This window comes from Sylvia atricapilla, chromosome 1, assembly GCF_009819655.1.
Source record: "Sylvia atricapilla isolate bSylAtr1 chromosome 1, bSylAtr1.pri, whole genome shotgun sequence".
Classification (NCBI taxonomy): Eukaryota; Metazoa; Chordata; class Aves; order Passeriformes; family Sylviidae; genus Sylvia; species Sylvia atricapilla.
This window is the reverse complement of record NC_089140.1, coordinates 130,258,499-130,283,394: the sequence shown is the minus strand read 5'-3', so window position 1 is coordinate 130,283,394 and position 24,896 is coordinate 130,258,499. Positions and strand designations below refer to the sequence as shown.

Below are 24,896 nucleotides of genomic sequence, written 5' to 3'. Positions count from 1 at the left end.
TCACTAGGAAGAAAACTCATATAAAGCTTACTGCATTGCAGAAACATTATACACCAACAAAGGCAAGATGCTTCAAGAAACAAGAGGAATGCTCATTCAGCACTGGACAACACTGAAAAATTAAAGAAAATAATAATGTTAAAAAAGTATATTTTATAAAAAATTCCCACAAAATATATGTAAGGCATACAGAAACAGAAAACTGGTTTATAATGCATACCCTTTCTAAAACTGAATACTTTGAATTATTGGAAGAGCATGAAAAATAGGAGAAAATGGTAAAATAGTGTTGTTTCCATATAAACCTATCATAAACCATAAATGATACTTTCTTTGTCAAGTTCTCCAAAAGAACAGTGAAGCAAAGTGAGGTGACCTGCTAACAGAAATCCCACACTGCAGATTACACCATGCTCTCAAACTCACACAATACCTTTAAGGTGTATTCCCATGACATAATTGAGAAAAGAGAGGCCCAAAGCTAAAGCTTCACTTGGAAAAGACAAAGTGTAAGATCTTCCTCTGACTATTTTACTTTTCTCAGCATTAGTCCAGCAGGTGTCACAGACTCTGAAGGACAAATAGAGGTCATACCAACAGCTGGCACCACCTAAGTCACCACACCAATACAATTTGGAAACCTACTTCCCCAAGAATCACACCAGAAGCATGGCTGCTGAAATTCGTCAAATAAAGCAGATCTGCCAAAACTAAAAAACATTTTGCCATGTAGCTTACACCAGTTATTCTTACTTCCAAGACACCGCCCTCCCTCTGTTGCTGGCGAGGCAGCCTCGGATCAGACCAGCCATCCACTGCCAAGGACAGACCCACCATGGGAGCAGCGGGCACGGCAGTGAGAAAACGGGCAAGACAAGGAAGGAAGGAAATTATATACTAGGGCAGGTGAAATTAAGGGATAATTTCCCAGGATTAGCTTCTCTTCAGTAGAGTACCTCAAATTTTACAGGAGCAAAAGCAACCTAGTAGCAAAGATGAATGATAAACAGGTTGAGCAACTGCAAAAACAAAATATGATTAATCAAACAGTGACTGCAGAAAGGCAGTGTTTCATTGCTAATACACCCCAAGAGGATAAATCACGGTCAAAGTCCTATTACATGAAAATTCAGCCACCTGAGAATTCAAACAGTTAGCAGCCAGATCTTTTTTTAATCACATTCATCTGTCAGGCCTAACAGCAGAGGGAAGGATTTGACAAAGCCAAATCCCCTGAAACAGAGCAGAACTGACTGAGAGCTTCAGAGGTACGACCTTACTGCACTCACAGAACAGTGTGTGCCCACAAATCCTGCCAGCTCCCCAGGCCACGGGCAAAACAACCCGCTTCAGAGGAACACACGAGTGAGCATAGTTTCAAGCAAACCCTTGACTTCAATAAACTAGAACTCATCTGTGCCTGATCTACATGGGACAAGGTATCAAAGCTTCTCTGGTAGGAAACAACAGAACCAGAAATCTAAACGCCTTCCAGAGACAGTGAGTATGTAAGAGCGGCATTAGGGTCTCAGTCCCTGCGCCACACGTGACACAGATTTGGAGGACCCACTCTGCAACTTCGCTGAGGTTCATGAGCACCAGTACCTACACCTGGTGTGAGCTGGCCAACTCAATGCTAGACCAAAACCTACGGCTGCAGATTCCCAGAGGCCACAGTGAGACTCCTTGCAGACATCCACTGATCTTGCCCTGAGGAGTATCCTTAAGCAAGGCTGTGGCCATCCAAAAGCCTGGGCTTCAGCCAGGCCTGCGTGGCAGCACCAGAGACGCCATGGATTTATCCCTACATTGCTCAGTAATTTGAGTTTAGGGCAGGGGTGAGGATCTGGGAAGAGAGAAGAGCAGACAACTGCCAGTTATCAAGTAAGAAAAGCATGACCGCTTCACAAATACTTAGCAAGGCGAGCTTGGAATGGAAAGTATTACTTAACTGGAATGGGAATACACACGTTTTAATTCAGTGACACATAGGAATGGCAAGTTAACAGAGTAACAGAGTCACACAGGCAATGACAAACACTCGTTTCCTTCATGTGAAGCACAGAAGAAATATCCTTTTTTCCAATGAAGATTTGTTAAGACTCATGAACTTCTGTCATTTTGATTTCCCCTCTCAAGGGCTGACCAAAGTAAGTGAGCCATTTGTACAGCACTTTCTTCTGGAGTTACTCATCTTTTCCACTGAGATAATTCCATGTTTGTCTGCAGTGATCTGCATCCCCCCTCTCAGCTGCATTCCTAACTTTTATTGCCAAACACAGCACGTAAACTGCCTTTCAGTATATAAAATTCACTGTTTTTTTTAGGAAGCAACAGTTCCTAGGTCAAACTTGCAAGCAGCCAGCTGCCTGTTTTCTGCATTTTCCTGCTCAGCCTGCTCCTCTCAACACAACACTTCGTGACTTCGCCTTACTTCCATCTTTTCACTAATAAAACACTGAATAAAGCAACCAGTGCAGTGTTAGTCTAAATGTTCACACCATTCCATGCTTACACTGAATTTTGTACCATTTTCTCTTCCCTCCAGAGCACTGATATTCTTTTGTTAGTTCATAAATAAACTAAGCATCAGACAGTGCATGCTCTGGCCTCTCTTGGATCAATCCAAAACTGTGAAAACACTTCATGGAGCAATTTCATAAAGCCAACAAACCCTCCAAGGTACATATTTGGCCAGTTTTGGCCCTGTACCCTGCTATCACTTTTGGATTTTGCACCTGTGACTCTGAACTTGGACCTTTATCAGATGCCTGCACTCATGTCTCACTTTATGCACAACAAGGAGTCCTACCAGGGACCCCATATGGGCTTGCTTAATGTGCTAAACTTAGAGCATGTGATTAAGTCAGGGATTGCATGTGATTTGCTTTTTTTAAAAAAATTTTAATTCATGCTGAAAAGAACTGCTCTGAAGATACAAGTTATCTTTATTTATTTTTTTTATTTACAACTCCAAAATACTTTAGGACACCACACAAACAAGTGCTTGCATTTGAAAACCCCTAAGATCTTTTTATTTAGCATCATCAACAATTGAGGAGTCCTAAAAATGAGATATGTGCAAAAGAAACAAAAGAGTAACATCTGGGCTCCATCTAACCTGAACACCACCACCAGCCCCTCTAGAGAGTACCTACTGCATACATCCAACATGAGGTCCAGCAGAAGCCCACCTGTCAAAACACAAACGCTATCATAGTTACACGAAGTTTTATTTAAAGGTCAACAATCATCAAAAGCTGAAGAGATACAAGTGAGGTGATGCATCAACCAGTATTTAGTGTTATGCAACCAAAAGACTTTTTTTCAGCAGTATCTAGTCTTATGTAGAGACTGGCATTTTCCTAAATCCCAGCAAAATAAAGACCATCATCTAGCACAGGAAAGCTTGTGCTGTAATAGATGTGGACTCCTACACCAGGAATCACTGCCATTTCAACCTCTCTCCCCTGATGACTGAAATCCCCAAGCATCCTTATTTATCCTGGCTTCAATCACTGATGCCACATGGCCAAGCCACGGCCCCACAGGCAGCACTTATCCCATTTGGCCACCACATCCCACAGGCAGGGCCACCCAGACCCCCTCGTGTGGGAAGAGGAAAGGCTCAGGGACCATGGGGCAGCGTGGGGCTCCCAGCCCTGTGCCCAGCTCACCTGCTCCCCTGCAAGAACACAGCTGGCAGCAGTGCTGGTGAGCCTCCAAGCCCCCCCCAGCCCTCCTCCACCTCTGCAGAGGTGACAAGGGGGCTTGGGGCGTGAGCCCCAGGGGAAGCTGCTGGCAGGGCTCAGGCAAGAGGGCTGCCCACCCCACTGTGAGCACTAGGGATGTACTTGGGGAATTAGGATGGTCACAGTTCTCTGAATGCCCTTTTGCTAGTTCAAGCATCCACTTAATTTGGAGGTTAATTTCATTAAGCCATAACCATGAAAGTCAATACTTCTTTGCATCTATTAAATTTATCGATGGATACCGAGCGTGACCAAAGCAACTTCCTTTCCCATACTAATGAAGTTCTGCTAAATCTACATCCTGTGTGCACAGAGATACAGCTACAGAAAATGGCTTGGCTTGGAAGAAAAGTGAAGAGAGCTGTGAGCATGTAAGGTACTTTTTTTTTTTCTAAGAATCAGTTCGGCGAAGTCTATTTAAAATAAATCTCTTTTGAAAGGCATTGTAATGAAGTTCTGTGTGCTTGTCACCATGCACTTTTACAGGACATACTTCAAAGCATTTCCTTTCTTTCCTGACATGCCACCTAAACTTCTATCTTTTTCTGTCATGCCATATTTATTTTTGTTGCTCAATGTTTATTCCTCTATAAATCAAAGAAGTAGAGAAATAGATGTGTATTTATTATCAAAACAAGTAACAGGTCAGCTATCTTTGTCATGCTTTCACTCTAAGAAAAACAACATCTTCCCGTATGCTCCTTCCTACCTGAGGTGATGCCATCCTTCAGTGTCTCCAAATCTCTAGCCTTTTTTTTTTTTTTTCTTTTTCCCCTCTAGAATAACTTCTCCAATTCCTACAACACAAACTTCACTGAAGTCAATGGCATTTGCTCAGGTAGAACCAATAGTAAAAGCAATACAAGTATCCCAACGGAAATTAGTAAACGCTCTAGTAAATTTTGCTCAGAAACAGACAAGATAAAAGGTGCTACTAACATCATCTACTTTATGCTGCACTGCTCTAATATTCAGCACTGAGCACCATCTTGATCCCAATTCGCTGGTTTTGGTGGCAGTAATTGGACCAACACTGATGTGATGGAGGGGGAGAAGCAAATACTGGTTTGTGGGAAAGAGGGAAGGAAGAAAAAAAGACATCATATAGCAGTATATAGCTTACAAAACTGCTTTTTCGCTATACAGATTCAGAACATAATCATGTTTTCATCCAGAGGATACCAGAAAGTTAAGGTTTATTCATCTCTACAACTTTTCTCTTTGCATTCAACCAAGACAACATCAAGTTAGGGTTCCCCATAATTTAAGTGGCTGCAGGATCAGCCTGTACTTCCCCAAAAGTAGAGGAGTTCCTGGTGAGGCTGCCAGGCTGCCCAGATCATCCTTAGGGCCCCTTTCTCACCGTGCACAAGGTGGTGGAGTCTGGGAGCAGGCACCCAACTGCAGGCACCACGGCCCCAGTGCTGCTGCTCACCACGGCGTGCTCAAGAAGGAGCCACTGCCGTTTGCTGCATTGCATGAATGCCTGCAAGCTACCAGATGAATTATGCATTTGGGATAGCACCGGTTTCTATTTTCGTGGTGCCGAGATGGCCATGTGCAGCTGGAGGACTGGACTCTTTTTTTTTCCAAGCAGAAGACTTAAAATACTTCAAGTTTGCAGCCTGAGGGTGGGAAAGCAGCTTATGCTATAAAACAAGAACCTTCTCACATTGTTATGAGGAGTTCTAATTTAATGTAACTGGGGTAATGGGTAGCCAATTTTAAGCGGGTGGTTTGGTTTAAGTATTAACTCTGGTGGTACATAAAGCTTTATTCAAAGGGTAAGTTCAGCTGCATAGTGACAGTCGAAGTTTACAAATCAAGTGTGATGCAGCAGAGAACTGCTTTGTAATTAGACCCTTGAAAGTTACTTTTAATCCTCAAAGTTTCATATGCTGCAGTCTCTTTAAAAAAAAAGAAATAAAACCTCACACGGAACACGCTGACTGAAAAGGAAATTAATAAAATAAGAAGCACTGACTTTTTATATGGTAAAAGTATATAACTAAATCCATCTCCATAATCCAGGCAGATCATGCTGATGCGTGGAAATCCCTGAACTGCTGGGCAACGGAAACCGTACATTTGAAAAAGTAATGTCCCTAGCTTGTTTTAATGCCTCAAGGCAAGTCTGCAGCAAAATGCCACTTAATGCATGAGCAAAATACCACTTACCAATCATTTCTTTTCAATAGACCAGCAACACATCCCAAGCTGTTGTTTGAGGCTAGATTGCTACACTTTTGCTGATCATGATAAAATCAGTTAAAATTTTGGGGCTGATCTTTTCTTTTGCTTTGTTTGTACCTTGTTTGCGCCTTGTTTGCTGTTTTTTAAGAATCAAACTGACACAATTCTGGGCAATTCCTTTTGGTTCCCCTTTCTTCTGCCTTACAAATGGAGTTTTGTCTTTGTCATCAAATAGCCATAATGCATACATATGAATTACTGCTTTCCTGTCCTGTAGAAAATCCTGCCTGCTCCAGCCTGAATTCCATATGCATTCACATGTCATGGATGTTCTGGAAAATGGTTATCTGTAGTACTACCAAACATCCTCCGACACTAAAGCTGAAGAGTAATCCCAAACAGACTAATGCTTCACTTCAGTACTGCTTTCCTACTTCCTCCTCCACAAAGACTGTCTGATCCTAAAAAGACACCTGTCAATTCTGGATGCTTAAGCTTCAGAGTTGAATCTACTGACATTTAAAAACAGATTTTTAAAAGAAAATTCTGTTCAGAAACTCAGCTGTGTGACATGCATAATATTCACCTAAAGTCATCAGGAAAAACCACAGCATCCCTTGAGTAGAAAATCCATTTCAATCCTCCCTGAGAAACAAACAAATTTGTATCTCTAAAAGGATTTGTCTTGGCGAACTAGCCCCTTTCTGAAGGCTAGGAACTGCCAGATAGCCACATCTCCATCCAGACCCACTGACAAGCACTGAAAAGGGACATTCCAACAGCAAGCAAAAAGCAGCAGGTGGGAAAGACATTGCCTCATGTAGATCCGGGCAGGGAGGGCAGGAAGAGAAATGCCTTCCCAGCTGAAGCTGCCTCCTGGAGAACCTCATTCATCAGGCATGAATGACTGATATTTAGCAGCTAATAAATATTTATTAGGTAAGAGCTAAGTAAGTTTTAATAGCTCATTTAAAATATTAGCCAATTTTCACCATGTAAGTAAGAATTTATAACCCTATGCACTGTAACGCATAGACTTCAACTTGGTTAATACATACGCTGAAAGCCCTGAGTAAGATAGATTTTCAAAGATAAAACTGGTAAAATACAGATACTGTACTTCTTACATGAGCATAACAAAGTCATAACTGATTTGCTGTTGCTGCAGAAGAAGCTAGAAGTTCCTTAGATTATATTTAAGTATTGCCATGACAGCCATATCAGTTCATATGCATTTTCATATCCGTTCACATACATTTTCAGATCAGTTCACATGTTAAATACCACAGTGGGTATTTGTGCTTTCTTCCACCCAGTCAGTCCAACTTGCCAGTCTGTCCCATTTCTTCTCCTTAGTGAAGGAGGTCCTCTGTTTTCACAAGAGCTACACAAGAACATCCCCATTCATCCCCACTTCCCTGGGTCATCTTTCTGAAATCCCACAGACAAATCCACCATTACCTTTGCCCTCATCTCTCACATTACTTGCCACGCTATCATGCTTCCCTGGTGAAGGAAGGGGTTGAAGGAGGTGAGCTACTCAGGGACTGGCGAGAAGTCAGCTCTTTCACCTTCTGGCCCATGTACTGGGAATGACAATGCCATGTATCCGTTCTCTTTCCATCAGTGCTACACTTGGCTCTTGGACAGAGTAGAGTGAGGAAATGACTGTAGTCACATCATCCATGCAACAAAAACAAACAAAAACAAAACAAAAGTAGAAGGAATCAGAAGTTTCAGCACACGGATTTTCTTCAAGGTTTTCCCGTCCTTTTCAGGGAAAGCTGCCTCTCTCCTGTCTACTGTTGTAGTCACTTTCAAAACATGTAAAATATTCTGGAATGGCATTAATTAACAGTTGTGAGCAGTCACAGAATGATTTTCAGCATGTAAAGCCACACTGTGGCTCTTATCTTTCCTTCTGTCTCTCCATCTGACTTTCTCAGTCCCCTCTGTACACACAAGAGATCAGCAGCAGTAACACAGCATTACACCATCTCCTCTACAAAATTTTCAACAGAGTTTGACACTATTTATTAGTTCAGGTAAGATCCAGTTCTGCTACCAGGAGTTGGCTGTGAGGTAAAAAGTGAACTGAAGATGATAGGTTTTTCTCACAGAAAGTGCTGAGACACCATCAGTGGAGTTCCAGGCTACCTCACCCCTAACTTACAATGATTGTATTAGAAATCCACTGTATTTATTTATTATGCATTAATCTGGCCATTATCATAGAACTAAAAAGTAATTTTAAATTAACAAAATATAAAGGAAAAATACTTGGATTTGATATCTGTGGTATTTCCAAGACTGCCTGGAATTGCAATCACAGTGAGGAGGGTATGACAGGGCAGATGCATAGATACTCTCAAAATTAGGCTCCTTACCAAAATACATATTTACTTGTTTGACCATGATGCTGCCAAGAGACACACTGTCCTTTTGGAAAATGTCATCTATTTCACAACTTTCCCAAAAATACACTTTCTTATACTTTTGTGAACATCCTAGCATACAAACACAAGCATCAAAAATACAAGAAAACCCAAAGTCACAGACTGCCAAGTTTCTTAATCACAGGCTTCTTCTCCCAGCATTAGAAAAAAAAAATCCCGCTCTGCTTGGCATGCCAGTGTATTATTTTAAATAAGTAGAAGGGCTGAAAGAAAGTCTCCTTTCAATTCCTAAAGCCCAAGAGAAAATGGAGTTATTTCCAGAGCATGTACTCAATGACCATCCAGTGAAGCCTACTCATTTTGGTCAGTCATCATAAGTCCTGCACCACACCTAATGAACCCACTGCCTTCTTTGGATGCATCTTACATCACCAGCAGGAAAGGATTAAAAATAATTATGGCAGAAGAACACAAATCAGCCCTAAAAATCTTATTAAAACAACTCTCTAATTTCTTTGGTTTGTTCCTCCTCCACTGGAAGATGTCACCTCACGCAAGTCAGCCTTTATGGTTTCAGATTCTGCTTGTATTTTAAAGCAAAAAACCTGAAGAATTTGGACGACAGGGACATGTGGAGTCTCTCATGCACAAGATGGGACCTGAAACACCCAAGCCACCCTCCTGCAAAGGTTAAACAGGTCCTCAGGAAAGCCTGGAGGCATCACCCAGTCTTCTGCTGATGGGGAATTTGTTATTGGGGCACCTCGTGTTCCAGATCCTCTACAAGCAAAAAGTATGAAGTATCAAACTTGTTTGTTAGATCTCCACACTTTCTCACTACTGAGCAGTTTCTCCACTTCAAAACTAGTGTCTTCCGAGAGTCCCTGCAGAGCACAGGCTTCATTCAACACTGAGAAAAGATAAAAGGATAAACTAGGTGCTTTGAAACAGCTGAGCAACTGCAACCCAGAAAACACCAAGCACCAATAACTTAACTCTCATCCCGGTTTTTTGCCCTGACTGGAGTATCAGCACTGCTCAGAACATACTCTAAACTCTGGAAACATCTCATGTTATTGACCACAAATGAAGTATCACAAATGTGCTTTTCTATAAGCTGGAGAGGCTTTTAGGTCAGGGAAAGGTGGGTTTTCAGTCTCACTGGCAGAGCACAGGACTAGGAGGGCTGCATGGAGGGAACTAGGAAGGAGTCCCCTGAAAACTTCACAGCTGGAGGCTGCCCAGCTTCCCTCCTGTTACAGCCAGCTATTAAAATATACTCAGTGAAACTCCTGGTGCACTGTGTGAGTCAAGTTTGACTCAGATGATTTTCTCAGAGTCTTTTACTCCTTCTTCTTGCTTTTCCTACCCAGAAAGGGGATGTGGCAGTTGGAAGTAACAGCTAAAGCTATGCTTTCTGTACAGTGCAGCTCAGCAATTAGAAGATTATTCTTGGCTTTACCCCCTGCAATTTTTAAGTCTCTTATTCCTGCTGCCTCTACAGATTCAGGCTTCCCAGTTCAACCTCCCTTCTTCTCATGCCGTCCGTTGCAACAGACCCTTCCTCAAATGCTGGAGAAAGAGTCCCTCTGCCTCAAAGGAAACCACAGCTTGCAGCTCTCCAAGTAAGCCTCTGGCAAGCCAAACACTCATTCTGAAGGGGTGAATATTAAGAAAAGGCTTTGTTTCAGATGATTATTCCCAAAATTTTACTCGAAGTCCCACAATAAAGGCCAAGACCAGCATATTCTAATAGTCTTACTTATCCCATTCTTTCACGTAAACTTCTTCCCTACACAGGCTTGCCCTTCGTTACTGGAAATAAATTGCACACAAACCTCAGCAAGGTATTTTTGTGGGGTTTTTTTCCCTGTGGCTAAGGCAACCATATGAGTTTTTGTTTAAAATAAAATAAACTGGTATTATTTAAAGGGAGGTAAAAATAGAGCTCAGAGAGGACTCTCATAGCCTGCTCCTCTAACAAAGCTTCTCCTGTGCAGCACATCAAGGCTATTTCAAGAAGCACCTCCCATTTTTCACCCCTGAGTATGTCAAAGTGTGTCAGCTTAAGAAGCCAAAGAAAGAAATGGTTACTTAAGGGCAAGTGCAAATACCTTGAAGGGCTGGGGGGGAGACAGGGTTGGGTTAGCAGGTTGCTCACCGCACAGGGTATGGAGAGGCATGCATCCACACAGCAGTTGCTGAGCCACAGATAATCCCACCCCTCCCTGTGCCAGGCTCAGCATCTCCAGTGGGGACACAAGCACTCGGGGGGGAACTGCTTCTCTCCCTGCACCGCAGGCCTTGAGTACACCATTAGCTCACGCACACATTTGTACTCTTGGGGTAGCAACACTCAACATTTTCCCCTCTGGTACCCATGGAGAGATTAGCACTCCTGTATTTCATTAGCCAAGAGCGCTAAGTAATCCACCAACTTGTGGAAAGAGTAAAAGCACCGAGGTTAATGTATTTGGTGAGGCTCTGCTGAATGGTTTGGGATATTTTGTTTCAGTATAGCATAAGGAAAGCAGCTGTCACCTTGATTATAGTGCCCTCGGTAATCTGACACTTCAGCTAGTCCCAATTTCAGACGGCCCCCCCTCCATGTGAGCGAACACTGTTACTGATCACTTAAACAGACAAATGGTGATCTGCACAAAGTAAGTTTTGAAGTGAGGCCGTAGATCAGAGGAGGAGTAATTTGCACCCATCATTCTCATCCTTCCGCAGTCAGAAGGGAGAACACAGAAGTCTTCCAAGAAAATCCAAAGAACAGAGAGAAATGCCAAGCTGGAACACTTGGCTCCACACACTCACTTTCCAAAAAGCAAAGGGGGTGAGGGATGCAGTGCTCAAATCATCCATGTCTGCTTAAACACTTGGTTTGTGTGCTCCAGTGCTGTCAAATGGACACAGTCAAAGATGGAATTAGCATCCCTGATACAGCAACTCTTTTCCAGCCCAAACCAATCACCTCCAGGCTTCTCCTTTAATTAAGGTCTGGCCAAGACATGTCAGTAGTCCAGCATTCCCTTCCTGCCAACAGCTCTGCCAATACTTTGGTCACTCACAACCAACTCCTCCCCACTCCCTCTTTTTCATTGCTGTGAGCTGAGTGAGCAGAAGGATTCCTGAGAGCGGGCAAAGGCCCAGAGCCAGCCCAGTTTTTCATCTACCTTTTCTTCTGCTCTTGGATCTTGTTCTTGCAACATGAGACTGAAGAGCAGTGCCAATGCTAACAGTTACCTTTTGTGCCTGATAGCACAAAAGCAGCAGGAGGGAAAGAAAAAAAATCAGTCTAATGAGGCTGGAAGCACAAGAGATTGCAAAGAAAAAGAGCAAATAAATAACTTAAGGTATAAATTACAATTAAGTGCACAACTGATACCATGTACTGTGCAGTATTGCTCAGAAATATCACCAGCACAAGTTAAAACATCCCACACTGAACAAAAAGCAACATTGCTCATAGGAAACCAGTAGTCTTACACTACCACTGTGGTGATAATGGCATGAGAAATTGTAGAAGTGACAGGTCAGACAGAATTTAAAAGCCTTCAGTTTGTGTTGCTTTGTTCATTTTTATCTTCTGATAAAAACAGTCTACACCAACACAGACAATAACCAAGAGCACTGCCCATCCTTGCAGTATACTATTTTGCTACTGTTGAAAAATAAACTTGTTTTCTCCCCATTTTCTTTTGAAGAAAAAAGTCCATTAAGACATGTCTTACATCTGCTTTGATTTATCCAGAGGAAAGTTAAAGCACTTACAGTTTATGCTTTAACTGATAAATTTACATAGCTACATGGACAATGCTTTATAATTTAATGATTTATTTCCCTTGAAAAGAAAGCAAACTTTTATTTATAAGCTGCTTTACATATTAGAGGTTTTCACTGAAATAGAAGTTCAGCATAATACGAAGCCTTTACTCACAGGTACAGAGCCAGCACTGAACTTCAATTAATCACAGGAAGATCCAGCAAATAAAAGAAGTCTTAAGGAAACCTAACTGACAACTGCAAAACACAGGAGGACATGTCTCTGATAAACTGAACGTCTTTTCTGTTAAGCTGAGTACTATATTTACCACCTGGCCTGCAAGGGCTGCTTTTATTCAAAAGCTCTGCAGTAAAATATATCCAAGTATAGAGGATGAAGACTTTATCATTGAAACCTTCTGCAAGAAATTAGGGGAATGAGAAAGACTCACTTCCGCAGCAAAATTAGGTCAGGACGCCTTTGAACGGCTCCATTTGAAGGCTGTGCCAGACTTCAGATCAAATACTTTTTAGTGCATTAGACCCAACGGCTTAAGAGATGAACTTCTATGCTGCTGATAATTATTACTGGTATTATGCATTGCTGCTTGCCTCTCCACCTGTGGACAATTATAAATAGCCTAGATTTTCCAGTCTCTCACATATGCCACTCGGTTAATAGCACTTCCAAAACCTATCCTTTATAGCCACAGGTCACACATTTCAGATACGACAACCATGTAACTCCACAGAGATGGCTAAATCATGACTTGCCCCACACATGCTCTCATCTAAATGCTCCCCGAATATACAGAGATGGCTAAATGGCATTAGCATCACAGTGATTAATGATGTGAAGCTGTAAAGTGCCAAGCTGGTGATTCAAATGCAAACGTGCCTCTGCTCTCCTGTGCCTAGGTACAGCCCTGGACTGTGCAAGCAGGGAACATCACTGCCAATGGCTCCATCATCTCTGGATGGGGCCGGTGCTTCCCTCCATGCCAGCTCTTGCTCTTGATGGCTTCAGGGCTATCCCCAAATAAAACATAGTCCAGTAGCCAAGGTGGGAGGGCAAAGGCCAAGGAAATATCCCCAGATATATAAGGCAGTTAAGTATACACCTCTTCTGTGCTCAGCTTTACTGTTCACACCCTGAGGAATGGGCAATAGAGCCCACCAGTCCCATATCCAGTCATGTTTGGGTACATTTTCATTAAAAAAAAAATAAAAAATCGATCTATAAATAACCTACAACAATGCCCAAACCTCAAAATTATTTCATCGAGTCATTCAGAATTTTAAGTCTTTAAAAATTCAGACTTTTCCTCAGTTTTTTTAAGCTCTTAAAATTCGCAGCTGAATTCACTCTAGCAAGCTTGGTCCTTGGGAGGGTTGTTAAGATACACTGAAACATCCTACTCCAGTTTCCTACTGCTCTTTGTTTTGCTCTCCTGTTAGGTGACACTGCTAATTGTACAGCTGCGACAGCTAGCTGCCAGAGACTGCTCTAAGGAGGTTTTCCAATTAGATTAGCTGAATTGAATAATGAGAGAGAGAGAGAGAGATTAGCTTTTTCTGTGTATCTCTAAGAAGCCACAGAGAAATCCCCCAAAATACTCTCGCTAATCCTCCCTTAGGACCCCTCATCTCTGATCACAAATACAGAGATGCCATGTGAGCGACTTCACTGTGTGGGAACTGTGCCAGCTCTGACTGTGTACAGGAACAACCTTCATGACAACAGATCCTACCCACTTTTTTTAAGACTGACAGTGTCTGCCAGAAGTTTTCCCTTCAGTCCTCATCAGGTTCCTCAAGTCAAACACATTTACCCATGTAAACAAGAGGAGGCAAGCCTCAGATATTAGGTGAAACAACAAGCAATGGCAAAGAGACTCCTACCTGTCCATTATGGAACCCCTACATCTCATCCGCTAAAGTAAGGGGACTTTTCGTCATAATCTACAGCTTCCAAATTCTTTCAGTGCAGATAGGGAAGGCCAGAGGAAAAAAACCCAAAAACTAAATACTGACTGGCACATGAAGTCAGTAGCATCACAAAATAGTCACAAACCCGGAAGACTTCTTTAACCCACACAACATTCATGGTTCTCAAGAAAAGTACAAGAACATCTACATCACTATTAAGTTTATGCCACCAGGTAGAAGACCAATTCATGGTGTCCACCAGAAGAGACCTACATCAAGATGCCAGTCACCAGCTTTTAGTTAAATACAAGAGATATGGACAAGCAATGTTAGTGTAAGCACAAAATCCAGATCAGACAAGGATAGAGTAAGTTTTTCAGGCTGTGAATTACTGTAAGAACAAAAACAAAAGAAAAGAAACGTAATTGCCCTTTTCTAGTGCCCTACAGTTGTGAAACAGAGAAGAAGTGGCCATTTTCATCACAGCAATACTGTTAAGAGTACTGTCTCAAACCATTTTGGATCAAATGCTCTGTGTTACCAGGAGCTCAGAAGTTCCCTCCACCAGAGAGCCCCAGTGGCATGGGCACACGGCTGCCTCTCCACCACAGCAGAAAGGCTATTTACTACTGAGCCTGAGTGCCACCAAAGGCAAAGATCCCCCTTGCAGACAGAGTCCTGCTCTTCAACAGGGCATGGCACGGCTGGCTGGGCTAAACAGCACTAGAAGAAAACACCTGCAACAGGCAGTATGACTGGAGACAACGAGTCAACTTCAAGGCCCTGTCTCCTCCAGCACCTGCACACCTTAAGAGGGATTGTTTTTAACAGATAGCCAGGGACCCTATTTTCCTGCACAGTCAGACTATCAAGCAATACTGAGATGTCAAAACGTTATCCAAACACGAACCATGAGTCTTCATTATTTAAGCTGTTAAATAATGTATCTCTTTATATTCAGCGATCAGACTTGTTCCTTCTTCCAACACCTTTATGCCATTCCTCCCCTCTGCATACCAATGGATGCTCTGTGCTGCAGGAAGGACCACAGCTCCTATCAGAAGAGCAAAAACCATCTTATGGTTTGCCAGAGGGCTTTGATTCCATGCAGCAGAGAGACACATCCACTGAAATACTTCAGTCAAAAGCCATAAAAAGGCAAATCCAATTGCAACAGAGACAGATAATTTCTGCTGAGCCAGAGGTCCATTCAGGTCACAGCAGCTCTGCTGGGATGTCCCAGCGTGGTCAGGCCAGATACAAACCTATGCTAACCACTGTTCCCAGTTTTTCCCCTTAGACCCAGATTCTTTCAACTCAACCACATTTTGCGGTGATGTCCCCTGTCCCCATACCTGTCCCCTGACCAAGGCTTTGAGGACAGACAAAAGGCTGTGCTGGAGAATCAAATCAAAAGCACCTGTGGGAGCTATTGAGGATCAAATCATACATATGGGGGAAAATTTATGGAAATGCTATATCAAATCACAAGTGAAAAAACAAGAAAAAAATTAAAAAACAATTGAAAAGAACACATTTTGTTTAAGGCTTTTTTTCCTCGTAAGTAGTCAGAGAGGCTGCTTCTTCCACACTGATTCACGCCAAGAAAATTATTAACACAATTTTAAGAGAAATTTTGTTCTGTTTATTTAACTGGGAAACAAGTTCTGTGGGGCATTTCTTTTCTTGACTCTTGGAAGACACACAAAACAGTATAAAAAATTAAAATATATGTAAACAGAGCTTCATACAGAAGAAAGCTCTATATAAAACACAAAAACACACGAAGTTTCAAAGACCTTTCAAGCTAGAACTGCAGCAGCTGGAGAGAGTGAACACATAATTTCAGAATTACCCCAAGAGGTTTCATTTCATGACATTTTAGATGTCCCATTCAAAAAAAGAAATAAGGCTTCATGGATGAGAAGTAATCAAAGAGCACATGTCTGGAAAAGGATAAACAGCTTTATCAAAGACAAAAACTTAAAATATATAAATGGCACTTTAATAAACTTTTTCTGTGTATCTCCAGGACTAGCAATTTTTCTTGTTATACCATGGAGAAGGAGATTTGTGAGCTGCAGATGCTACAGATGCTTAAGCTACCAATTATTCTAAAGCATTAATCTTCTAACTTCAGACACTGCCTCAGCAGTTCCTGAGAACTTTACACCTTCTCTCAATGACATTTACACAAGTAACTAACACAACCAAATTTCATACACACTGTTCATGGATGCTCCTTCTCCTTGCTGGACGAACACTTTCCTTTGTGCTTGCACTGCCACCACTGGTAAGTACCAAGTGCCTCTGAGCTCCCCAAAGGGACAAGATTCAGTCCCATAGACAGCACAGAATCTGAAGGTTTTGCAATATGCCTTCTACAAAAATCATCAGAATCTTGCTTCTCAGCAGCGTTATCTTATGCACATCCTTGCTGTAGGAATTATACATTACTATTACTAATTATAGGGCTAAGGCATATATATATATATTTTTTTTTATTTCTGCAATGTCACACATTTTTATTCCATGGAAGCTCAATTTCTGGCTGTCCCAAAGATGGTGTGTTTCCATTACCTTGAACTACCTTCCCCTTTCCACTTTGCTTCCCTTGCAGGTTTTCATTTTGAATAATAACACCATTAATGTTACACCTCAGTGACTACATGTTTGAACACGGAACTGCACTTGAAAAGGATTTGAATGGAAAGGCTTCGTGGATGCTTTTACCTGGTAATCAGTTTAAGTGACACACTGATTCTGGAACCTCTGCATCCAGAGTGAGCACAAACAAACAAACGAACAACCCGGGAAAGGAAGACTATGTCTCCTGGACATCGCTCATCTCCACAGCCTGCAAGACATACCATGTATTCAAACCCGTTTCTAGCCTTCCCTTGCAGACCCCAGTCCAAAAAGCGAACAGGACTCAGCTCTCAAAACCCAAAGATATCAAGTGTGTGGGGTTTGGCTGTGCCCTCCAGGTACTGTGTCCAGCCAGCTACTCCTGAAGTATCAACACAGCTGGAATTAATGCAGCTCAGCCCAGAGAAAGAGGAAAACTTGTGTCTACTTGTAAAATTAATGGAAGGACAGAAGCAGGCATATGAGAAGAGATCCTATAGAAGGTGGGAGAGGGAAGATCTGGTTAGGTTATTCATTCATGTGGCAGCAAGTATGACACTTTTTTTTTTTTTTCCCTCTCTATTGAACCATCTTTAGTCTTGAGACTATGCTGGTCATGCACCCAACTGCTCCCTGGGAAGTACTTCATCTCCCAGGCTGTATTACTTTAACAGCACTCTTTCCTACAGTTCTGTGACAGCCAGTCCTCTCAGTCCACACAGACAGTTACACTTCTGAAATACACTTCAAATAACAGGAATGGGTCACTTCACACTGATCTGAAAGGTGACAAGTGACTTCCATCAGTGTGGAAGCACCTCTAGAGCAAATTATGCTTTATTATGGTTAATCAAACAGGAACAAAACATGTCTGACAACATAATATTTAAATACAGACAATATATTCTGGTTGTTAATCAGAGTGCTGGCTTCTGAACATTTTGATTCGATGCCTGTGTATACCACAGGCTATATGACCTTCTGCAAGTCCCTGTGTCTCCTTACTATTAATAAAAGTACAATATATTTATCTTCATGCTCACAACTCAAACACAGCCAAACAGGTTTTTATTTGAACTTCCCCAAATCAATTCACCTTGGGAACAAAACAGTTTAGCTGGGAAGGTAGATTTCTGAAGAAGGTGTTTATATATAAACTAAAAATAGTGATTTCAGATGGAGCGTCCACTCAGGCTTCAGTAAAGCACAGCTTATATTTACTACACTCTAATAGCCTATCTGTGGACAAGGCCAATTTCTGCAGATTCATCACCACCTTATTAGCCATTATTTCATTTTAAATTAACCCCCTGCTTGAGACATCAACAAGTGCATTTGCTCAGCGCAAATGCACTTGTTGCAAATGGTTGTTAAATGCTACATTTTCTCCTACTGCAATCAGTATTCCAGTACTTCTGAGGATTACATGTATTCTGTATTTCTGCCTAAATATCTACTACGCTTTTAAAAGCATCCCCCAGAGCTGAGCTAATCAAGAAAACAACATACATACAGAGAACTGTCATTATTAGAGGGTCAAACACTAATGCAGTCTGTACTCAAGAGATTACAAATTATACTTCAGTGTGAGCAGGAGGAATTGTGTTCCCAAATCACTGAATAGTGTCATGTAACCTATGAATAAATTACTAGTCCTGAAAAGATTATAGATAGCAATTTATTACCATCTTGTAAGCATGAACTGAAGATAACCAAACAACAAGCTGTTCACAGAACAGCCTCTAGTAATTCTCTCATGCTTCCTACAACACTGACTGCAAAGTGACTTGAATGCGGACCAAATCACTTGCTCATGACTTGTGCATCCTCTCTCAAATGTGGCAGCACAGAGGGCATCTTTATGACTCAGATTCAAGTAGGGTCTTATATGAGGCCTCAAATAAGCTTGCCAATGTCAAACACAACATTTATGTTAAAAATCATAGTCTGTCAAATCTATTCAGAAGACAAAAGAGCACTTCTCTGTAACTAGACAAGAGTTCTTTGTTCAGCCATTGAGCCTTACTAAAGCCTGCAACTCTTTGCCATAAGCAAGATGTTTAAATTGCTCAATGGCAAAAGTCAATTAGGAGAGAAAATGTAATTAATAAATGCCATCCATATGCTTCTGCTTGACATTTTATAAAGACAACTTGCCATAAAGAGCAGTGCAAATGAAGAGCTCTGCAGGCTCTTCTCCAAGCTCAGGAAGCCCTGCCAAAATGCTACATTCTCCACCAAGGATGGCGGACAGCTCTCCACCATCCACCCCTCCACCCCCCCCACCGGAGGCATTAGGTCATGGCTGTGTGTTTGACGTGTAACTTCTCATAACTTGCACTTCTACTAGTCAAGAAATTAGGCCTTTATCTTGTCATCCTAGATTACACTTAATTTAGGACTATATTAACTTAGATCTACCAAATCTCCAAACAAATTCCAGACTTACTCCACACTCCAAAGTCCACCATCTTTATTCCACAAGCTGCAGTAACTGTCTCAAACCTACCACAGAGGTGTTACCTGCCCAAGAACCACAATCCCAGCACCCAATTCCAAACCCTAAGGTATTTGTTCTGACTTGTTCCTGAAGATGATGCTTTCATCTACTTCCTTGATAAGGATCTAGGAAAAAATGCAGAGAAAACATCTTTGTACTTCAGGTCTCAATACTAAGTCAGTTCCAATGCAGACCTCAGGGCTAAGAAAATTAAAAATAGGAACTTCAGTGTTTGATCTTGGGTCAAGATCCATCTGTTCCTTAATTTTTAACCGATAATCTAACCTGAGAGGGAAACCCATTTCCAGAAAGTGGTTCCAGAGAACACCCGTCTAAGGGGTGGCTGTAATCCCAAGACTGGCAGCAAACCCAGAGCTCTCCAGAATCTCCAGTGCATGGTCAGTGCAGGCTGTTGGGGGGCAGAACCCAGAAGTTCAGTCAGAGCAAGGGAAGCAGACATGGCAGATTCCAGGTGTTGCCAAACCAGAAAAAGCAATGGATAAATATTTATTAATTCTACAGTGAGAAGAAACAGTACGTGTGAATTGAAGGTGGGTAGAAATAAATCAAGACTGAAAAACTTCCTCCTTTCTTTTGAACTTAATTGACAAAGCAAATTTAATACACATAGGAGAGACACACACAGCATATAAATCTAAATACCAGCTATTTCCTCAGCCCTTCTTTTCCTCTAATTACTATCTCTGAAGTCTAACTGCCTTTTTCAAAAAAACATTCCTCCTCTCCAACACACTATCAATTTTCCAAATTCCAAAACCAAAGTAACCATTAGAAACAAATGCAGGAAAATTACAGCATCATGCTTCACAAATACTAAATACTTCTGAAAAATATACCAAGTATTACCCTTGGATCATCTTTCAATAATTACGTTTACGCCAACTCCTCAGCGGTCAGATGCTTACACAAGAAACTGAAAGACCACTCAGGTGATGCCCCAATGCTCTGTTTCACTCTAAGTCCCAAATCCAGCCCCACACATATGTATTGATGATGTGAAGCAGTCTCCAGAAGCAGACTCCAGAAGCTTCCCAGGAAGAGATGGACTTAACCTTCTGTGAGCAAGAGCAGCACCACAATGCTGAAGTATGCAGCACAACCTGCTAGCCAGCAAAGTTTCTCAGTGTGTACTTGGGCAGGCAGAGGATCAGACTGTCACACAAGCTCTGGAAAACCATTTGTCCCACTGCTGCAAACTAGAACGAAACGGAAAGGTTTATCAGCCTCTTCCGAATGGGAGCTGACAACTACAGCTGGATACTTGGCACTGCTCTCTCGTGCTATTAAAATCAGCAAAAGCTGGGTCCCAACATCATCAGAACTGGGCTCAAGCTTTTAAAAGGCACATCACACCTCTCACGCACAGAGTCTTCCTTTTCTTTTCAGCAGTTTCATGCCACTGCCTTTCCCTCTCTTATAAGCGAACCAAGAAATTTTCAAAGTAGCTAGAAAGCACATTTTTTGCCATTCAGCCAAGCCTGGGTGAATTTCCCATGTCCTTCCAGACCCACGTGGGTTGTCAGACCCCACTGTAATCCGATGTCTCATTGCACACTGTGCCGACGGCAGCAAACCACTCTGGAAGCCCCAGCTGCAATCCACCAGCTCTGCTGCGGGTAACGCTTGCCACCATGTGCAGGCTGGCACTCACACTTGGGCTCCCTCTCACCCTCTCCATCACAGCCCTGTCCTGAAGCAGCTGCTCCCCCGAGGGAGCTGGCACGGCACAGCAGAGCACAGCTGCGGTGCCACAGCCCACGTCACAGCACCCGGCACACACAGACCACTCTCTCGTAGCTCAGTGGCAGGTCTCACTTCCAGGACACTCTTACCACACTGCTAATGTCTCCTTGGCCCACCCCAATAAAAGGGTTTGTTGGTTATGTGGACCAAACACAGGGAACTCACTGCTTTAAGAAACAAAATCTGCTGCAACTTCCCTCTCCTCTGCTCAAAAGATGCACGGAAAATTTACTTTATCAGAAATGAGATTTTTACCTTATAGTTTTGCTTAAATAATGATAATAAATAGCAGAATCTAAAATCACAACGAAATTTAGAGCTAAATCCATTTGACAGTGGTCTGGAGAGCTGTGAGGGTTTTTTTAAGCATCCATATAGAATTCATCTTATGACAAAGACAGACTTCTACAGAGAAGACAGATTTGGCATCTGTCTTTTCCCAGAGACTGGTCTACAAAATCCTATCTTGAGGGACCATGAAGCTGCTGCCAGGCACAGTTAAAGGAAAAAGAAGGGATGTGAAAGAAAAGGAAAAAGACCAACCTCCTTTCACTTTTCCAGTCCCTCCACAACTTTCTGGCAGCAGTAAGGGCGCTGCAGCAGAGCCAGGCAGGCTCCCCCCACTGCCCCCGAACCGCACCGCGCCGGATGAGCCCCAACAGCCCACCTCACACTGCCACAGTGCGTTCATCCTAAGGCAAAAACCCATCAAACTTAACACTTTACTAATTACTGCAGCAGTTTAATAGCTACTCCACCATCAGAGAACTTCCTACTGACTACGTTTCTATAAAATTAAAGTATATTGTACCTCATTACTCAAGGGTGTTTCTGCAGCACAGCTATACTTAGCGGAAACAAGGGTCAGTGTTCTACACAGCCCTGTTTTAATCAGTCCTTAAGAAAAGTGTTTTGCAATTGTATCCTTAGAAATCCCGAATGATGAGCCAGATTTCATGAAGGCTGTGACTTGGCTAATTTACACAACAGCTAGAGAACTTCAAAAGTTAACCCAAGCTAGTGGCGTTATTTAGTTCAGTGAAGCAGCTCATTCTAATTGGATTAAATTGTCATGGGTTTTTTAAATTTCATATTGAAACCTCAATTTATCATTTCCTAATATTTGCCCAAACACTGCATCAGTATCATTTGCATGCCCCTTCCCTCAAGACAATCTCAGATCCACAGATGGAAAAGACCAAAGCCCTCTGGCCGGTCCCCGCCGGCTCCTGCCACGAAAGGGTGGGAGAGAGGCTTTCCCAGAGGTACAAATCCCGGCAACAGAGCTAATTACATTAAGCAGAGGGCCCGGTTAGCGAACGCACTGGTGGCGCGGAAAAAGTGTAAACAGCAGCATTATCCCGAGCACCTCGCGGCGAGCCCGCGGGGAAAGGCCGAGCCCGCAGCCCGCTCGGGCTCCGCGGAGCCGGGACCGGGAGCTGGCCGCAGGGCGTCCTGTCTGAGGGCTCTGGGAGGTCCCGAGCCGGACAGCCAAGGGCTGCTGCTGCCTTTTTTCCTCTTTTTAGCCACGGCCCGTGAGGGGTGGATGTTGCAAGGGACGCTCCCGCCTCACCGCCCGTGAAGCCGGGGAAGGCGGCGATGTGCTGGGGCGGCCGCTCGGACGCGGTACGAGCCCCCGCTGCCGGAGCCGGCCCCGCGCCGCGGCCCCTCGGGCACCCCGCGGCCGCCGGCAGCCGCCCCTCCTCCGGACAGGCAGGGGAGAGGCACCGGGGGGGCACCGGGGCCGGCTGGCGGCCGGGTCAGCGCGGCAAACTTCGGCCGAGGTTCGCTGGAGGGCGGCAGGGTGCTCCGCTCCGCCAGGGTGGTCCTCTCGGCTTCGTGAGGGTGTTTGGGGTTTTGGGATCTTTTTTTTTAACTGCGGGGGGTGTCTCTTTCTTTTCTTGGCGGGTGGGATGGAATGGTGCCTGCCGTTTGCAGACCGCTCAACTATCAACAGATGCCCCCCGAGCCAGCCCAGTGCCCCGCGGACGGCGACGCCACGGGGCAGGGCTCGGGCTGCGCGCCCCGCACTCGGCTGGCGGAACCGGGGCGGCCGCCTCGTCCCGTCCCGTCCCGTCCCGCGGCGCTGCCGCCGCCCCCTCCCCTCTGCCCCGGCACTCACCGGCTGCCCGGAGGCGCAGGCCACGAAGCCGACGGTGAGCGCCAGCCACACGCCCCGCATTATTCCCGGGGAGCCGGCGCGGCGGCCGCCGGGGGCCGGGCACAAAGGAGAAACCGGGGGCCGGCGGCGCTCGGCAGCGCCCGAGGGGCGCGGGGCAGGGCCGGTGGCGCCCCGGATCCGGCCCGCCGCGCTCCTTCCGCGGGGCTCCGCGCTGCGCTCCGGCGGGCCCGGTGCTGGCGGCGCTGGGGCGAGCGGGCTGCAGGCTGCGCGCTGCCGGCTCCGCCGCCCTCCCTCCGCCCCGAGTGCGCGGCGGCGGCGCCGCGGCTCCCAGTTAAACCCCGCAGAAATTCCTGCAGGATTACAACACAGATTGGCAGCTCCCCCAGCCAGTGGAAAGAAGCAGCGCGCCGCCACCGCCGGCTCTCGCCCCTCGCAAATTCAAGCAACTTTCCCCCCCCCTCCCTCCTTCTCCTCCTCCTCCGCCCAGGTCTCTCCTCTCTCGTCCTCCCCCCCAGTGGAAAACATGAGCAGCGCTGCGGACCGGTTCAGAGAAGGCTGGCTCCGTGTAAAACAGGGGACGTGGAAAGGCTCCCCCTGCGCGAGAGAAATCCGGCGGCGGCCGCGTGTTTTTAGCGCTGCGCTGCCGGGGCTCGCACCGCTGCTCCGCGCCACCTCTCCGCTTAGCCCCGGTGGCAGCTTCAAGTGTCGGGGAAAAAGGCAAAATGGACGGGTCAAAAATCACGGGGAGAGAGGCTTTCCTGAAAATGCCAGCTCATCGTGAATCCCCACTTAGCTTTTTGCCTCAGAATTCTCTTTTTTTTAGACTTTTCGCCCGCAGCAAGAAGACTAGAAACTTTTAAAGATGAGGGGAGGCCAAGTAAGAGGGGGCTGTGATTTGTAGCTAGTTACTTGGATCTAGAAGCTCTGTCTGTAAAATAGATATTGCAGGAATTGACAGCACCAAGAATGCGTGCTCCAGAAGTCAAAACAAGAAGTCTTGCTACAACTAGTCCGTGGTATTTCTCTGGAAGGACTGGGGGGAAATGGTGCTTTTGCAGAGCTTAGGAGCCTCAGCCCGACCCACTTGCGTATGCCAGCATGTTTCCACCACTAACGTGTACATGCATGACATCAGTGATTGGACATGGGAAAGGAGCAATAACCAAGAAAGCAAAACATATCAGTCTCACTTGCGAACTACGACTGGTTATTTAAGTCAGAAGGTAGCAAACAGCATTTTATAGCCTGAATCAAATAGTCACAAGGATCATAATGGTCTCTTTTGTTCAAGCAAAATCTATCCCTCTCAGAGGACCCGGACCCCAGAGAGTGCAAGAAATACCCTGGGAAGATGTTTTTCCCAGGCACGTTTTTCTCTTCACTTTGCTTACCCTGTGCCATGTGAAGGACTTTGGCCAACGGGTTGTCTTGAGATCTCATCTGCCTCCAGTTCCCGATCTGGTTGCCTTCCGGTCAAAAGAGACATCCCATGTGTTATATATTATATGATTGATTTTTCGCAAATATTGGAATAAATACTGTATGTGTTATGTTGGAAAGTTATGTTGTATTGATATAGTGTGTTATAAATGTAAATTATAAAGTTGGCTTCTTGTGAATATTAAAATGAACACTATATGTTAAAGATACAGTTTTTATTTCTGCTATTAGCAAAACTTATACATGGTAGTAAAATAGCTGATATGTAGTCATGCTTGTAACTAAGCAGCCTGTTTGGTTAAGATAATATCCAATGAACATGTTATAGAGACCCTACTGCTGACAAGCCAATTATCAACACCAACCGTCTGTAAAAGGTGGGGACCAAGGCCCAAGCTAAAAGT

The 24,896-nt window shown here is 44.1% G+C and overlaps 1 protein-coding gene across 1 annotated transcript in view; it reads right to left on the bottom strand.

The window, feature by feature from the left end:
* SDC2 (syndecan 2) overlaps positions 1-23,365 on the bottom strand; it is a 61,050-nt gene extending 37,685 nt beyond the window's left edge. The window contains exon 1 of the mRNA XM_066333908.1: positions 23,053-23,365. Coding sequence (XP_066190005.1) covers positions 23,053-23,112 — 60 coding nt within the window. The 5' untranslated portion in view covers positions 23,113-23,365. The remainder of the gene's footprint in view (positions 1-23,052) is intronic.
* Between the last annotated feature and the right edge of the window lie 1,531 nt (positions 23,366-24,896).